Source organism: Alosa sapidissima, chromosome 14, assembly GCF_018492685.1.
Source record: "Alosa sapidissima isolate fAloSap1 chromosome 14, fAloSap1.pri, whole genome shotgun sequence".
Taxonomy (NCBI): domain Eukaryota; kingdom Metazoa; phylum Chordata; class Actinopteri; order Clupeiformes; family Clupeidae; genus Alosa; species Alosa sapidissima.
Window position 1 is genome coordinate 27,270,479 of NC_055970.1, and position 17,392 is coordinate 27,287,870.

The 17,392-nt window shown below is 40.3% G+C and overlaps 1 protein-coding gene across 9 annotated transcripts in view; it reads right to left on the bottom strand.

Moving 5' to 3' along the window:
* Positions 1–17,392, bottom strand: part of neo1a (neogenin 1a) — a 92,558-nt gene that overhangs the window by 50,325 nt on the left and 24,841 nt on the right. For all 9 annotated transcript variants that reach the window (XM_042061134.1, XM_042061137.1, XM_042061140.1 and 6 more), the window contains exon 2: positions 4,962–5,279. In XM_042061134.1, coding sequence (XP_041917068.1) covers positions 4,962–5,279 — 318 coding nt within the window. The remainder of the gene's footprint in view (positions 1–4,961; positions 5,280–17,392) is intronic.

Consider the following 17,392-nt stretch of genomic DNA (forward strand, 5'->3'; position numbering starts at 1 on the left):
CTACTCATCCCATAAACCACCGCGCCTCACTGAATAATATAGGCAAAATCGGCACGATTTATTTTGCCATTTAAACCATTTCCAACCGGCGACAGCACGCGAACCCTTTCCTCCAAACAGTGATTTTTATATAGTGAATGTGCAGTTAATAGCCGTTATTTCACGAGTAATCATGTAAATAATAGTGTTTTGATAATGAATTGAATTTATCATTGTGTATTTTATATTGCGTGTGTGTGAAAGCGGTTAACGTTAACGTTAGCAACATAGTGCAGTGCTTCGTAACGTTACCTGACTCATCCTATGCGGTCATCACTGCTCAGTCGGGCTGATGCATGGATTGGTGCAGTGGAAAATGAGGTTAAAGCCTGTGTTGCAGGTTAACCACCACTGTTGATTAATGGGTACATAAAGCACTCAATATATGTATATTATTTTTAAAAATGTCTCCAAATGGTGTTAAATGCCAGTTTTTGTTGTTTTTAGCATTAGCGGGTTTTTTGTACGCAAGTCGGTGATGACGTCACTTTGGGGACTACTTGATCTGTACTTCATTCATTTCAATGCATTTCAATGGACATCGCGGTTACACTTTCAACATAAAGTTTGTATATTTACACTTCGAATTTCGTCACAGCATTAATATCACAGCTACCCTATGATCTACCAATGGTAATAACGGTACCTGATATCAATTTAGTAATTTTTCTGAATTTCGGGAGGTCTCGTTTTGGAGGGTATGTTTTACATTCATTCCTATGGGAAACGGTCGCGGTTACACTTTCAACATTAAGCTTGTATATTTACACTTCGAATTTCGTTACAGCATTTATATGACAACGACCCTATGGTCTAACAAAGATAACAATGTCTTCCGATTTTAGTTTAATGCAATTTTCTGAATTTGAGAGGCCTCGTTATGAGGCTACATAATGCACCTATTCAGTTCAATGTATTATTCTTATAACATTACAACACTTTTTTTGTTACTGTCAGTGAACAGCACCGAATGAAAGTCAACATTTTCTTAGTGATCATGTCGTTAGTTCAGATAAGTAGGCTACCGGGCAAACTTAGTCATGATAGCTAGCTGGGCTACTTTTTAGTCCCACCTGTGAGCCACCCCTGTTACTTAGCTTCTAGCCGCCGCCGATTAGGCTGGTCGTGTCTTCAGCATGAATATTTTCGATAACTACTGCTCGTGATTGATTGCCATTGACATCGTCAGGGTACGGCTTACCAAAGAGGGAGATAATATGGGCAAGTCGCAGTTTTGCAGGTGCTTGTGTGGGCTGTGCCGTCCCGATGGAAACTGTGGTGGAGAGCTGCAGTAACTAGGGAAGCGAGTGCATTTTGGCCGCTGGTCGAGGAGCTCCCCTGTGACCAGCATATGACATGATCTATCTAGCAATCTATATACATATCTAGGCTATCTATAGCCTATCTATTTATCTATAATCTGCGCTATCTACTGCTGAACAATCCCTTACTCGTCTCTCTTTACTCCTCTCTCGTTACTCTCAAGGGTCTCAAGGTGGGCTTTGGTCTGTAGTCTCCCCAAGGTGACGTAATGCAATGCATTGTGGGGGAAAGGAGAATCACTTCAAACGCTGTGAAATAGTACCTGCTTTTTCGTATTATATTCCGTTTTGTGATACCCAACAACATCAAATACAATGGATAACAGTTTAAATGTTTATTATCAACAAGCAAATTGTGCAAATTCGTTGGAAAATGAACCCTGCAACACGGCCTTTAATGATTGATATGAATCATACAGTATGAAGGCTACAGTAGCCTAGCTAATGTTAACTAGCACTGCTAGCAGCATTAACGTTACCAACCTTCCTGCTTAACTCACCACAACTTTGTAGGTCTTGTCCCTCATGCTGGCCCTTACAAAACCCACAAACTGACTCTCGGAAACACAACAGTCAATAATGTGACCCGATTTAAAGTGGCTTTCACCCCTTTGGACACTCACTAAAACATAATATATTTCATATTGCTACTGCATTATGTAATGACATACAATGTCGGAAATGCTAAAGGTTAGCCTGTCGGATTCCTGAAAAGTTTGAGTGTTTAAACTAACATTTACAGTGGTCTATTTGATAGTGTATTGGCCCTGACTAAGTTCGTGTGATGTATAAACCACAATCCTTGTTGATACAAGTACCAATATTCGTCAAGAAAGTTTTTAATCACATTAAGATTTTCGCCATAGGCAGTAAAAGACTCGGCCATCTTTGTCAATATTTTTCGCTGAGAACGTTTCAAACTATGACCATAACGGCCTTTCCACCAATCAGCAGTAGTCTCCTCAACCAGGCTTTTCAGACAATGCTAGAATAGCTTGAAATAAGCAATCCAAGGCATTTCCAACCCAAATAATGTTACAAACTCGATCAAAGGACATCAAGGATTATAAAAAAAATATGAAATAGGTGTGGCATGAGATCTTTCAGTAAATTAACCTTTTCCAGACCCACCCTCAATAGAGTGGTGAAGTCCCGCCCCATTCCCATTCTTTAAAAAAAAATTGAACGGCAGTCTATGGCGAAAAAGAAATTATTTTCTGGTCCCGGTTGACTTGTGCCTTGAATTACCCATATGATGTTTGTCAATTTTAAAGACAATTTTTCATGTAAAGACATTTGCAGTTTGTTTCGTAACTATTGAATTACAACATTGTGAAAGATCGTAATTCCAACAACTACAAACCCATCAGTCGCGCTAGTGACGTTAGCTCATTTACAGCCACACTACACTGTAGATTGTACAAGCATACCAGCAACAGGTCTTAATTGGGCTTTCCTTGCCGAAGAAAATACCATGAGTCAGAGGATTAAACACATCAGGTAAGTTGTATTCGTCCATAGACTGTACATTACATACTGTTAAGTGACATGGCAGGCAGCAAGATGCAACCGTTAACTAGCATAACAGCTCTTATCGTTTCATTACGTTGGTGACATACACCGTTTGAGACGAGAGATGTAGTTCACTGAGTGGATTCGCACAAAACCAACATAACTTTTGAAGTCTATCGAACAACAGTACTTTCTTGACGTGAAAAATTATCTTTTAAATTCACACACATCATATGTGAAATTTGTGGGACAATTCAAACTGGACCAAAAAATAATTGTTATCTCTCCATTAACTCCCGTTCATAATTTTTTGAAAGATAGGTCCCATGGACCGGAAGTAGAAGGGGCGGGACTTCACCACTCTATTGAGAAGGGTCTGGTGTCAACGAGGCTAAGACATCGTGAGACTGTGAGACTGTTATCAGCGTCACGGGTTGGCTTCGATGTGAGTGGTTGAAGTAGCACGTCAATAGATGACGGACAAGTGGCTTATTCAATCATATGCAAGCATTTTTTGATTAGGCCCAGCCTTCTGAAGCAACACTTCAATGGATCGGTTCCAGATGGATGAGTGGAGCTAGGCGGAGCGAAATTCATCTGGCTAGGGTCAGGTTAAACCTCATTATGAACTGCAAGCACTTGACGCTGATTGGCTGCCTTTGCTGCCACTCAAAAGAATGTAACTTTGCCGGCTTCGGAACATGGACAGACCAACTTTTTACAGCTATGGCCCATTCACAGATTCAGCCTTATATTGTAATGCATAAATTTGCCCGACGGCATTGGGTCTTGGGCTGATGGTAGCCTACCGTTCAGGCAGAAAGAAAATAGAACCGTTTCAACTAGGCCTTTTTGTAATAATATGAGCATCAAAATAGACAGAAGAGGCTCGCTCAAAGGCTGATGCTTATAGTTTTGTATTAAAAGTCGAAATGTATAGAGTCTTAGGACAGAAGTTGGAATACAAACGTTACAAATGTTTCCCATTTCCAATGTCTTGGAGACAGCTGGATAGGCTGCTTTCATGTTTTGGAGTTAATGCACCAGGCGAAACATCTTCACAAACTAAAGGTGCAGATGCCGACTTGCCATCGTCTTAATGTGAGCATGGCATGATCATTGGTAACAACTGATTCAGCTAAAGCTTAGGCAAGGGGGTAATCCGCGCGTCGAAGTTTGATGCCAAGGATCCTAACCAAGCCTCCACATTTGACGAGTTCGGAGTGACACGCAAACGAAAAAGGCACTACATAGCCTGCACTTGAGCACCATTGAACTCTTTCACCCAATAAAAGCTTACTAGATATTGCTACTGTATGACCGCCAATGCAGTCACTTTAGACCAACCTTCTTAGTGTAGCCTAGGCTAGGACCACTGTCCACTCCTCACTTACCAGGTGCTTATGTGGAAACTGTGTTCGCATGACCGAGAGAGAAAAAGTATTCTACCGGTAAATACAACCGATGCTAACACTTTATGCAATTCCATACAGATACACATCTGTACCAATGTTTCATGAGTATGGCCTATCTGAATGTAGTGGGAATCCAATTAAAAATTAACAGCAGCCACGCATATCGTGCATTTCTTTTGGTGGGAAGGTAATGAAATGTTTGCACACCGCTTGCACAGCCTGGATGCCTATGAGCACTCCTTGGAACGCGACTCGCCATTTCGCCTTGAACTTCATGAACACTGCTGCAATGTACTTGCTGTATGGGGCAGGAGGGCGGGTGTGTGCAAATTATTTCAAAGGGGAGGGAATGGAATGAGAGAGTTGGGGGCAGTGAGACACATTTTACGTCATTTGTATCCATTGTTCCGATTGGCCCAATTTCTGCGAATATTTCTAAAAGAGGAATTTCTATGAAACGGACATATTCAGAATGTCTAGCTCTTTTTGTATGTTCTGCAGGTAGACTACCGTTATTCAACAAAGACAAGGTAAACATGTTTTTTTGATTATCCGTCTCCTTTAAGAGTGTTATACACAAAATAGAATGTAATACTGTGGCAATTAATGCCATGCATAAAATAATACAAATGAATGAAACAATGAATGCAAATAAGTTAACATGTTTTCTTACCTGCCACGCTGAGCCGTGCTGTCTTACTACTTATAGTGCCCATGTTCTGGATGGATGCCACACATTGGTAAATACCCTCATCAGGTTTATTGTGTTTTGAATGCAGCACTGACGAGATGAACAGTGAGCCGTCGTCCAGGAGGTGTCGTCGCTCATCTGCCTGCAGCCTCAAGAAGCTACCATCTTTCTTCCACTCTACCCGAGCAGCTACTGGGCTGTCAACTGAGCAGTTTAGTATGGCCGGTCCACCTCGTACCACAAGTATGTCCACTGGTTCCACAGAGAAACCAAATGGAATGAATTGAGGCACTGTTGACTCTGGAAAAAAAAAAAGAAAAGTCCAATCAAACAGCATGTCTAAAAAGTCTAAAAACTATGTCTGAAAGCAGTAAATCAGAAAATAATATCAATATAGGCTTCATTGGGTTATAATATCACAAAAATGTCCAGGACAGAACTTCAAATGAAGGGTTCCTGGGCCATTCTGCATCAAATCTGATAAGGTTGTTGCTGCATTGTCTCAGATTTTACTCAAACCTTGTTATTAATGAGTTCAAAAACTAAGGCCTCTAAAATACAACCCCTGGCAAAAAGCATGGAATCACCACTCCTGGAGGATGTTCATTCAGCGGTTTTATTTTTTAGAAAAAAAGACCAGACATGTGTTTCTGTAAACACAGAATGTGATTGTGTGTTTCTGTAACAGATGAAACATAGCTCCAAAAATGTATTTTTTAGATCATGTAGAGGGAAAACAATGTTGAATTATCTAAACCTATATCCTGCAATGAGTTAAGAGGGGAGCTACATATCAAACATCCTGCTGCAACAACACAATCAGAAATTGGCTGTATGAGACCACCACCTTTTTAGTAACAATGTTGCTTGTTAAACCACTCATTGCCTTGCCTTGCCTTGCTAGTTGCTAGCTTACTAGTTTGCCAGCAAAGTTAAACAAATACAGACATTCCCCACAGTCAATGGAATTGCATTTGTTCAGCGATGGCGGGGTAACGTCACTTCTGTTGACGTTCAAACAAAACAGAGAGCTAGCTCACTACTTCCTCTCTCTCCCTCCCGTGCAATTGAAACTCTCCTGAACGCGCATCAGGGGGTCGTTTCTAGAAAGCATCATTTGCTAACTTGCGTCGCAACCTTGGTAGTTCGCTCCATCGTTCTTGGATTTGGTGTTTCTAGAAAGGGTAGTTCGAACTCTCAATCGCAAACAAGGACGCAAAGTTTGGTCGTTTGAACTACTGCCCCTAGGCAGTCGCACTTGTGTCGTTCCTTGGTAGTTCCTGTTGGTGTCCGGAGCGCCTAACCAAAAAAATCACAACCGCCTAACCAAAATTTGCGAAGTGGATGTTTATCTCGTGACTCAATGATTGATCTATCCTTTAGCTTAATTTTATTAAGACACTGACTCCCCTACTTGGCTCATTCCTGCTATTTATGTTAATTCAAGTATTGCCTTGCTTTTAGTATTATAATCTTCACAGTCCCTTACATCAGCAGTGACAAATAGTGTAGTGGCTAAAGCAGATGACTTATTATCCCAACGTTGTAGGTTCGATTTTCTTATGATGTGAGATTGTCCTCTTGCTTCTCGCTACCTGCAGGTGAACTAGTGTGACATTCAATTGTTTTTGACTGATGTATTGTACCTATGGTCTCTCGATGTAGAGTAACTATATACATAAATATGTATGGTCAAAACCTATTGTTGTGTCTCGTAGGCCTACTCTTAGTCAGAGATGAAAAGAGATAGGACGTGAACTCCGGCCAAGCGCTCAGTGCACTGACGCGCTGCCGTTAAGCCACGAGACAGTTGATATGCTATTGGATACCCAGACATTTGTCCAGGCTATATATTTTTTCCAACATAGATATTTAACACAAATAATGACTCATATTGGTCTGCTTAACCTTTAAACACTGTTCGTTGCTACACCCCTTAATTTACTGTTCGCGGTCAAATTTGACCTGACAGTTTTAACTGCTCTTAAATACCAATACCATGACAAAAAGTATTATTTAATAGAACATTATTGTAAACAGACCCTTATTAGACGTTTCAGCCGTCCGGCTATTCTCAATGCTCACCGGACGTTTCAGCCGTCCGGCTATTGAGAATAGCCGGACGGCTGAAACGTCTGCTCGTGCTCCCAAAATTAAATGGACAAACTCTTGCTGTAGACTTTGTTTAAGTCAATTCTTTCAGTGTGCGAACTACTCCTCTCTCTCTCTTCAACTCTTGGTTTAAACACACCTGGCTAAAACTCTACATCATCTGAGCGCAACAATACTCCCCTGCAACATTGGTGGTTCACACGTACAAGTGACAACATGACAACATGAACTGACAACATGTACTGAGTGTGTGTGTGTGTGTGTGTGTGTGTGTGTGTGTGTGTGAGTGGGTGTACATGTGTGTGTACTATATGTGTGCATGTGTGTGGGAACATTGGTGGTAAGTTGTAGGAGTGTGTGTAAGGAGATGTCTTTTATCTCCTGGATGAAAATTATACTCTTTCCCATTAATTTCCTATGGCGGTCATTTTTGACCGTAAACAAAAAAAGTGTTTCTACGTTGAATAAATCACTCAAAATTCAAAGAAAGTAGTCAAAATAAATTCTATGTGTTCAAAAGCCTTTTTTGAAGGATATCATAAGATCTTGAGGCAATCTGATGAAAAATGCCATATTTATGGTACAGGGAATGTGTAAATCGGTCATTTTTGACCGGAACAGCGTTAGAAGGTTAAGTTAACTGTTTTATATGCTTGCAATAGGTTTAGGTTTTGGCTGATGGCAATGACAATGCCATGCAGCATTAATCACTCGGTTTATATTAGAAAAATGTCGACATAGGCCGTGACAGAACATTTCTAGGGGGTGGGGTATTATACGTTGCCACTGTTTCCACCAATGATATGTATCGCTGCATCATCAACAACGTTGTTGGAACTACGGTGTTCGAACGTCGGAGGTAGCGAATTGCGACACAGGTACGATGCTTTCTGGAAACAGGTGTAACAGTGCCGTTGTTTGGTCACAAGTTGCGTCGTACCATGGTGATTGAGCAACGTCGTTGCTAACTTTTCTAGAAACGACCCCCTGGTCGGTTATTGGTTGGAACACTTTCTTTTGTCTTTGAGTGGTTAGCAACACTTGTTGGTAGCAATTGTTTTTGTGTGCAGATATCAGAGCCTAGGCTGCCTACAGAGACACATTTTTTTGACGGCCTGCTTATGGGGCAGGCAGTTAGCGGATCGTTAGGAAAGATTAGATGAATGTGATCATTTATGTTTGGGCCTTTTTTGGGCCTCCAATCGCTGCTACAACCTTTACGAAGCAGTTCTCGTCCAACTAAAACTCTGTCATGTCTTGACATCCAAGAGTTGTGACAACACATTATAAAAGTAAAAATAAAAGCCATGAGGTTGTAACCATTCTAAAACGTCTGTACTCATTTTATCGATTTTATTCGTTCTAGCACAACTTTTCTCCTGCCCTGTCATTCACTTGCTCTCACTGGGTTTTGGTTTGGGTTAGTTTCTGCTATTCTGTCATGTGGTATAATCCTTTGTCCTTTTTTTAAAAAAAGGAACAAAGTACAGTAGGCTTGGAATGAAGACTGATGCAGTCTTTTTTAAAATGCAGCAGAATCATGGTCATTCTAAAATTAAATTGCGCAGGTATGAATTGAGATTGCAATTTTATTCCAATTAACTGTGTAGCCCTACTAGCATGCTACATAATATGCTATGCAGAAATCTGGAAAAGAAATACTAGAAAATACCAAATATATAGTCAAGCAATATAAATTAGATTAATGTTTAGTAGGGAAAAGTCCATAACTTTCCAGTCCCAGTGCATAAAGGTGCAGTCAGTGATAAAGTTTGTTTAGCCTATGTTTCTATTTAAATTGATTAGCAGACGCTTTTGACCAAAACAATGTACATTATATTCTAACCAAGGACCAAAGGAAACACACCAGAGAGGTAGCTCACCCCTCCCTTTAGTATTCCCAGAGAAACTTTATTCACGACACCGGAAACAGGTTACAAACACACAAGCATCCTAGCGAGCATGAGAGCAACAAATCTGTCGTAGACAAAGTCTTACCATTATTTATAGGACTATAGGAGTTGGAAATGTACCCACAGCACCTTTAAGAGTTAGCCTGGGTTTTCCCATGCTGCCTTGCGCGTGATTATATTCACGCTGCTAGGCAGCCTGGATTCCATGGACTTCATTTTCACCTCAACGAAGGAACCAATCACAGAACAGAGGGGAGACAGCAAGACGATGACGACACACCGAAGTGGTTATGAGCTACGTACAGACGCATTTGATAGACATTCGTAGCACCCAATAAACAGCTCTGGGCATTCGTAAACCACGTTTTAAATACGAGAGACGTTAGCCAGGCTATTTAAGACTGATTTACTTGTTCATGTGTTGTTTGTTATTCCGTAAAAACCTGGAGAATAATGATATATTGTATTTTTGTACCTCCTTTATAATGATTCTCGAATACAAATTTATTTGACAAAGAACCAAAACAGAAAAAATAAATCACTAACAGGGCAATCTTTGTGAGTTTCACTGGGGTTATCAAACAGGCAACGTCCTTCATTGTTGTTTCGTTGAATTAGGACCTCTCCCTCCACACTCATGATGGGTTGAGATATAACAAACAGACACATGAACAAGTAACACTCCAGAAACACTGTAACAGATTTCATTTATCTCTGGGACAATTCAGGTCGCAGCACGACCTCAAGTAGTTTGTAAGAGCCTCTACCAGTGTTTTCTATTTCAGTGTTCGTCCTTGAAATCCAACATTCGAAATCCAAAGTCTTGCAGGTGACTTTTCTACAAAGCCTCTACTCCTAGGCCTATCTTCACCGGTCTTGTGTGTGCTTGCTAGCATTGTTCTCTTGCTTTTGCATGGAGTATATATTTTATCATATTTTGACTTGTTCTATTCATAGGCTTCCTCCATCACATTTTCATAGGGAATAGTTAGATCAATAAAGTAGGTGATCCGCTGACATTCAGAAAACAACACTGACACTGGCAATTGCCTTTCAACATCCGCCAGGAGTTCCCAATCCCACACTTTGCTCCACCTTCCTGTATTGTTTGTGTTTGCCTATTGGCCACTTTTCTGCCCCTTCGCACAAAAGAAATTCTACAGTTCCTGTTACTAACCGGCAAAGAGTTAACCTCAACTCTCTTTGTTCTCAAGCAAACTCTCAAGGTGTAGCGACCCTGGTTCAAAATAGTTTTACAACCGGACAAAGTATGCTTTAAAGAGCCATGACCCATTCATAGCTTACAGTTTCCGTCTACACCAACCCACTGACTGAGGCTCTGTGGAGTTGGAAGAAAATAACTGGCTCCTACATTGAAATTAATGTGGTAATGTGGCCCAAAGTTGTCTCCAGCTGATCTTCCTCTTCTCAACATCATGCGTTCATGCCAGCTCATTCATTGCTCTTGTTTTGCTTGAGACACTGCTGTTGATTGTCGATCCTCCTCTTGTTCACAAACAAAGCCAGTTACCATCTGTCTCTTCTCCTGTGCTGTAGCCTTACCCCATGCTTTCCAATTGGCACCCAGACCAAACCCAGCTCTTCCACTCTGCACCTGCCCAACAATATCCCTATGGTGCAATGTGCCTTGAGCATGCTTAAAGGTCCCCTGCCACACAAAAACGTTTTTACTTGTATTTTTTTAATATGTTAGGTCCATATGTTTGTGCTATGTCGTGAATGTGAAAATTAACAGCTACCTCCTCTGTCAGCTCTAGTCACTGAAATGAGCGGAGAAATTAGGCCAGTTGCAAAAGCTCTTTAGTTTGACGTGGAATTGATCAAGCTCATTACTATTCATGAGCTCGCCCAGTTGAGACCATGCCCACAAAATTGGCTTGTGCTCTATGCACGAACAGAACTTCAACAATGCATTTTGCCCAAGAACCCAGACTTGAGGATCAAATTGCTTCAGTTTATTTTTTGGAACAATGCCACAGACTTTGCAAAAAGGCTGGAGCCGTAGGCTACCATCGCAGCAGTGTATGACCAGTGCCCGTAAGTAAAACGTTAGTCAACTCAAGGAAGTGTTATGTTATACAGGTTTAATGCACTCGCTAGCCTAGCAGGTTTAATGCCCATTTGGACAAAGCTAGCACTCGCTAGCCAAGTTAAATTCATGCCATGAAGCTAAAATGAGTTGATAACGGCTGTCATATTATGGACGACACCTACTAGCTGTTAGCCAATCAGAGTCAAGCAGCTTAGCTCGTTGAATATTAATAAGAACCGGTGCAAATCGAGCCGAGTCTTCCTGCAGGCTTTCAATACCACGCTAGAATGGCTTGAAACAAGGTAACCAAGGCATGTTTTCCGCAAAAAATGTTAGAGTCCATGGTAGAACTTCAGACATTACCATAAAGTAATGAAATACGTGTGGCAGGGCATCTTTAACACTGCTTACTGTATACCACCACTTCTTTTTTCACTGATGGGGCACTGTTCTTGATGACTGGATCCTTAGATGGTGACAGTCATCTCTGGACTGGTCTTAGCACATTGAACTCCCTTCACAAAGCTGGTCATTGGTAACTCAAAATTCCCTTACCATACAATGCTACCATACTTAAACAACATGGCTTCCCTATCCTTTTCCTAAGAGCATTATTAACAAATATCTCAAACCTACAAACAGCAATTTCAAAGAGTCATTCAACTTGGCTGACAGCCAACGGGTACATTAGCCTGGTGAGACCATCCTGATCTCGCGAGCTTCAGTTTTCCACTCGCAGATCAGTCTGGCATCTTTCCCATAGAGAACATTTGGAGCCGTTCGCCAAACAAACGGCCAATCAGTGTTGGTTTTGAGGCGGGTTTAGGTGTGTATAGAATAATGTATAGATAATGTAGGGTCATTCCACGTCAATTCAACCAGGGCCCACGCACTTAGGTCTCAAAAAATTCTGAAAAAATTACCAGGTGTACCTATGTTACCTAGGAGACACACTGTAAAATTACTCTTATGTAAGATATATACTTTCCAAGATACAGCCAGTTTTACAGGGGGAGGGGGGTGTCGATGTCGATTTTGTTCGGCCTCTTTTTTTTGTCAAAGTTCACAAGCCCACAGCGCAAGAACTAAACCATGTAGGAGGCTCAAATTTTGCATGCTGGTACATAAATAGGAATAGTATGTAGCAAAATCGTCACGTTTGGTCTGGATAATCCTGCATGGTCATAGCTGTCCCTCAAAGTTGATACACATTTTATTGGAGTTTTTGGCTGGGCTCTGTTTAAGCCTTCAGAAGACATATTTGTACTCAACATAGGCTCTTGATTTATTTTCCTTACTGAGATAAGTAGAAACACTCTCACAAAAAACAATGAACAGAAAATAAATTCCTTCAGGGTCTGAACAGCAGACTTTACAAGTCTAAAAAATAATTTTGGTTCTCATTTTCAGAGCACCCAAACACCTTGTGGGAATATACAAAGATTTTTTTCTTTATTCTCCATGATCTTTTCTTTTCAAAAACACCAATTTGACTTGTCTTATGCCAATCTTTCTTTTTCACTTTCCACCCTGAACATGGGCAAAATGCACCATTGACATCAATATGTTTTGTATAGAGCTACCCTAGGTTACTCTATACAACCACAGGTGGCAGTGTGGTGACTCTATATAAAACATATTGATGTGAATGGGGCATTTTGCACATGTTTTTTTTTCTCTCCATACCAATGTATGATGCTTGCATGAGGGAAACATCCCAAAACAATAGCACCCATATAATTGTTGCTGTTTTGAGAAGTATTTCTTTTCTTATGCAAGTATCATGCAACCATGCAAAAGTAATGAAACTAATTATATCTTACATTACTAAAGCAGTCCTCTGATGTGCATGTCACAAAATATTTAAGTGAAAGTGCATGTATAACAATCTAGACATAATAATGATTGTGATAATGATAATGACAATTTGATTTGGCCCTATGGCCCCAAAGTCTGCCATGACTGGGCCTCAGGTCAAAGAAGTTTGAGAAAGGCTGGTCTCCATAACCTGCATCAGATTGAGGTTTGCAGTGATGCGCCTAAAGGCACGGGTTGAGGACCCAGTCAGTTACGTCACAATATGCACAATTGTTTAAATTCATACCTACGTAATCACCATGACAAAAATTGTACTTTTTTTTTTACTTTGAATCTTGAAAAAAAAAAATATTGACCTACCTACAGACCCATTTTTTTTTTTTTTTTTGGCTGTTACTGCAAACAAGAATATTTTTAAGGATGGCCTCATTGTTTTACCTCAGGGACAATAATGAAAAAGTATACAATATAACCAAGTAAGTGTATTATCTATGAATGAAACATGGTACATCATTGGCACTTCATAGACTAAATGACTATGAACTGAGCTATTCCCATGTTGATTTTCGTGTTCCTACTAGCTACATCACATAGCATTTTAGACCTATGAAAATGACCAAATAATACAATAACACCTTGTTTTATTCTTAATATCTTCATGTGCATTTTCAGCAGAGACCTCAAATATTGGCTCAACATTAAAGCATTGAATTTGCAGAAAAAATACTGATTCATGCCATGTAGGTAAAAAGTTTACAAGACTCTCAATATCACCAGTTTTCCACTTTGACCTAGGGCCTTATATAAAACTAATGGGCATGTAGTTGGCCTTTTAATGGTCCAGTCATACTACACATGCTTGTCTTTCATTCTACAAAGTTTGGGTAGGCTAGGAATAATAGCCTACTTTACCATAACCTTGATGCTGGTAACATTAACTTGCATTCTGCTGCAGGTCAGCATTGACCAGCAATTGTAGCATAGTTACAGAAGATATTACCAAAAATTCAAAAATGTTCTCTTAACTTGCCTGGATATAATTTTAAAGCTCATCTCTAATGATAATAGCTCAACCTTTAATGTAGTGTCACTGTGACTAATTTTGCCAGAAAAGGGGGGTGTGGATTAAGAGCACCAACAATGAAAAGTATTTTTTGTTTCAGGTCCATGCTGAAAACTATTGACCCAACTAACCAAAAGTACTAACCTAGGTAGACAATTTGAAGATTTTGATTGGACAAATCCATGAGATGATGTTCTAGGTAAGTTGGTGTGGAATGAAAGCCTTATCCTCTGAGGGGAGAAAATCTACAAATAGTTGTTCCATTTTCCTGTAACCAAACACTGACACAGGATGTCAGATGGTAGGGAGCAAATGTTGTTAGAAAAGATACCCTACAAGTGTTGGGTGTAGCAGGATGGGAGGACTGGCTTTTCCATGTTCAAAAATAGTGAAGTTAGCACCACTTTAAAATATTTGACTTCCGTTTTCCATTCAGCATGCTATGTTTCCAGTCAATGTCCAAATGCAACAGGTAGGCCTATCTTATAGTTAATTTAAGCCCACAGTATATCCAACCAGTAAACTACAGGTCTTAACTTCTTCAGGGTTCTAAACAACTAGCCTCACATTTTTTCTTTTTCCAGTAAACCCGTTAGAAACCCAATAAATAAATCTCAGAAATAAATCTCAGAAATTTTATTCACAAAATTAATTAACACCATCTCAGATGGTAACCCAAGCAAGCTGCACTTGCATTGTTGGTGCCAAGTCTTCATATTTATATAGACTTGTTTATCATTGAAATTAACCCCATTGCATAGTGTAAAATACAATTTGATTTATTGAAGTTGCATCAAGCCCCATTCTAGATAGAAGATATTGGATCAGACATCCAGGGGAAAAAGCCTGGCTTATTATTTATGCAGCACAGTTTCATTTCTGACCTAGTTTGTAGCCAAACTAGTAGCCAGTGTCTTCAACAGTATAAAAAGATGATTGTTCATTTCAAACAAAGAAAGCAAAGATTGTTAATTTCACACACAGAAAGCAAAGGCATCATTGTACTTGACACACAAGACCAAGCTGAGGTTGCTGAGTGACATTCTAATGAGTTGACGGTCATATTAAAATTTGCAGTCTCTTTTGAATATGACCATCAAGTCGAATTTGGATGTCATACTGTATACCACTGTAGAACACTGAACGCTGTAGAACATTTCACAATTGTATCAAACAGATGGCAGCATGTCCATTACTGTAACCAGGGTACTGGATGCTGCTGCAGATCAACAGCAGAACCACATGCTCAACCATTGCCATGCTTTCTGAGGCAAAGGGAAGGGGGCATGTTTTGCTTGCAGTGATGCCAAGCTCTTGGCAAATTTATACATTCTGCCCATCTGCCAACAGTCAGACCCGAAAAAGCCAGGAGATGCTAGATACAACACACAAACTTCCCCTTTCCCACTTAAAGAGCCACATATTTCCTTACTCAGGTGAGATTTTGTATTTATACTTGATGTATGAAAAAGCCAGGAGGATATATTTTATAGAGTAGCAACCAGCCTGGTCAAGAAGCTAAAATACAGATCAAACGGACAGGCAATGGACAGAATCACTAGCCCCTTTTACACTGCCAGATTTCCCACAGATGTGTACCTTATTCGCGGAACGCCTTTTCTTTGTACACCGAGGTGGAACGGTGGGACGAAGTATCTTGCCAATTTTACCACTAGGCAGGGTAGACATTTTAGCGAAACGATTCATTCCACCACCAGTGTAAATGCGTTAAGACGGAATGGGGGGAAATCTGACTGATCAAAAACAGCAATAGCAGAGACAGCACATTACGACAATCTTAAAATCCACAAAGCTTCCAGTCATTCAACGCCTGCTACAGTTGACTGTAGGTCGGAAGGCAATCGGTTGCCATATAGGCAATCCTAAATTCCAACGATAAAACAGCATGAACTCATTGAGTGTCTGTCCTAGCAAGCTTTTACATTATCACATTATAACTACTGTTTGCCACATAACATTTAGAAGCTAGACATTAGAGAACATAGCTTACTTTAACTGTTTAACAAACAAACTAGCATGCTATGCAGCCAAACAAGCAAACACAGCTAAACATAAGGACACTGAACTCTTATGGTAGACAAGTTATCCACAATTATCCACCGTTAGTCCACTGTTATTTCCGTCATGAATTCTTCTCGATAAGAGCTAGTTAGAGATAGAGATAGCCTGGCCCTATTCTACCATCACATAGGCCTGACTACATTCAATGTTCTCTCCAGTAACACTTTGCTGTAGCCTGTAGCTTATGGACCTAGCCCAAAACGTGCGAGCAGGCTTTTACCCTTACAAACGGTCATAGTGTAATATGCAGTTTCTGGCATCTATAAGAAAAGCATAGATGAGTGGCCAACATAACTTAAGTGTAGCCTACATCTGACTCATCTTCAGGGAATAGCAATGTTACTCTCCTTCAATAACATGACGCACAACTTTATTTTCAGGCCATCCTTAAAAATATTTTTGTTTGCAGTAACAGCCAAAAAAAATTAAAAATGGGTCGGTAGGTAGGTCAATATTTTTTTTTTTCAAGATTCAAAGTAAAAGAAAAAAGTACAATTTTGGTCATGGTGATTACGTAGGAATGAATTTACACAAATGTGCATATCGTGACGTAACTGACTGGGTCTTCAACCCGTGCCTTCAGGCGCACCATTGCAAACCTCATTCTGATGCAGGTTATATAGACCAGCCTTTCTCAAACTTCTTTGACCTGAGGCCCGGTCATGGCAGACTTTTGGGTCATAAGGCTCATCTACATGTACCCAGAAAGAAGGCTACAATAGCTCTTGGCCACGTTATATTGAAATTTGACTATACAATACTCAATGCTATACAGTGTATTATACAGTCTCTGCTCTGTTTCTAAGGAAGTTCTAAAAAACAACGTCGTTCTATTAAGTTTCGTTAAATAAATAAATAGCCTTCCAACAGGTTGAAGCGGAGCTTTGATACCAACGTTATCGATTAGTTTCAGTTCCTCTCGCGCAGACGCGCATTGAATGAATGCTCATACCACCACTTAATTGTAGGGCTCCATGTTTAATGACATCGATAGCAGAAACGTTTGTTTTCTTTTTTCGTCGATCCGCGGTTTCTTGATCAACTGCGCAGCAAATTATCAGATGAAGCACCGGTCCTAATTTCACTCCACGACTCCGCGGACCAGCAGTCTCCATGTTGCGGACCCATATTTTGAGAAATGCTGAATAGACCACAACCAATTTCAATACTCCGACACGGTCACCGTTAGACTAGGGGGAGAAGGGATGAGAAAAGATCTGGCCACAGTTCTTCCAGAACTTCGTGCCAAGTAAAAGCGTTATCAGTTTGTGTGAATGAAACGAAGCGTAGGCCATAGTGTGACATGCGTAAAACCAATGGTGTAGAGATGACGCCACAGGTTTTTTTTAAGTGAGCCACGTTTGCATGTAGG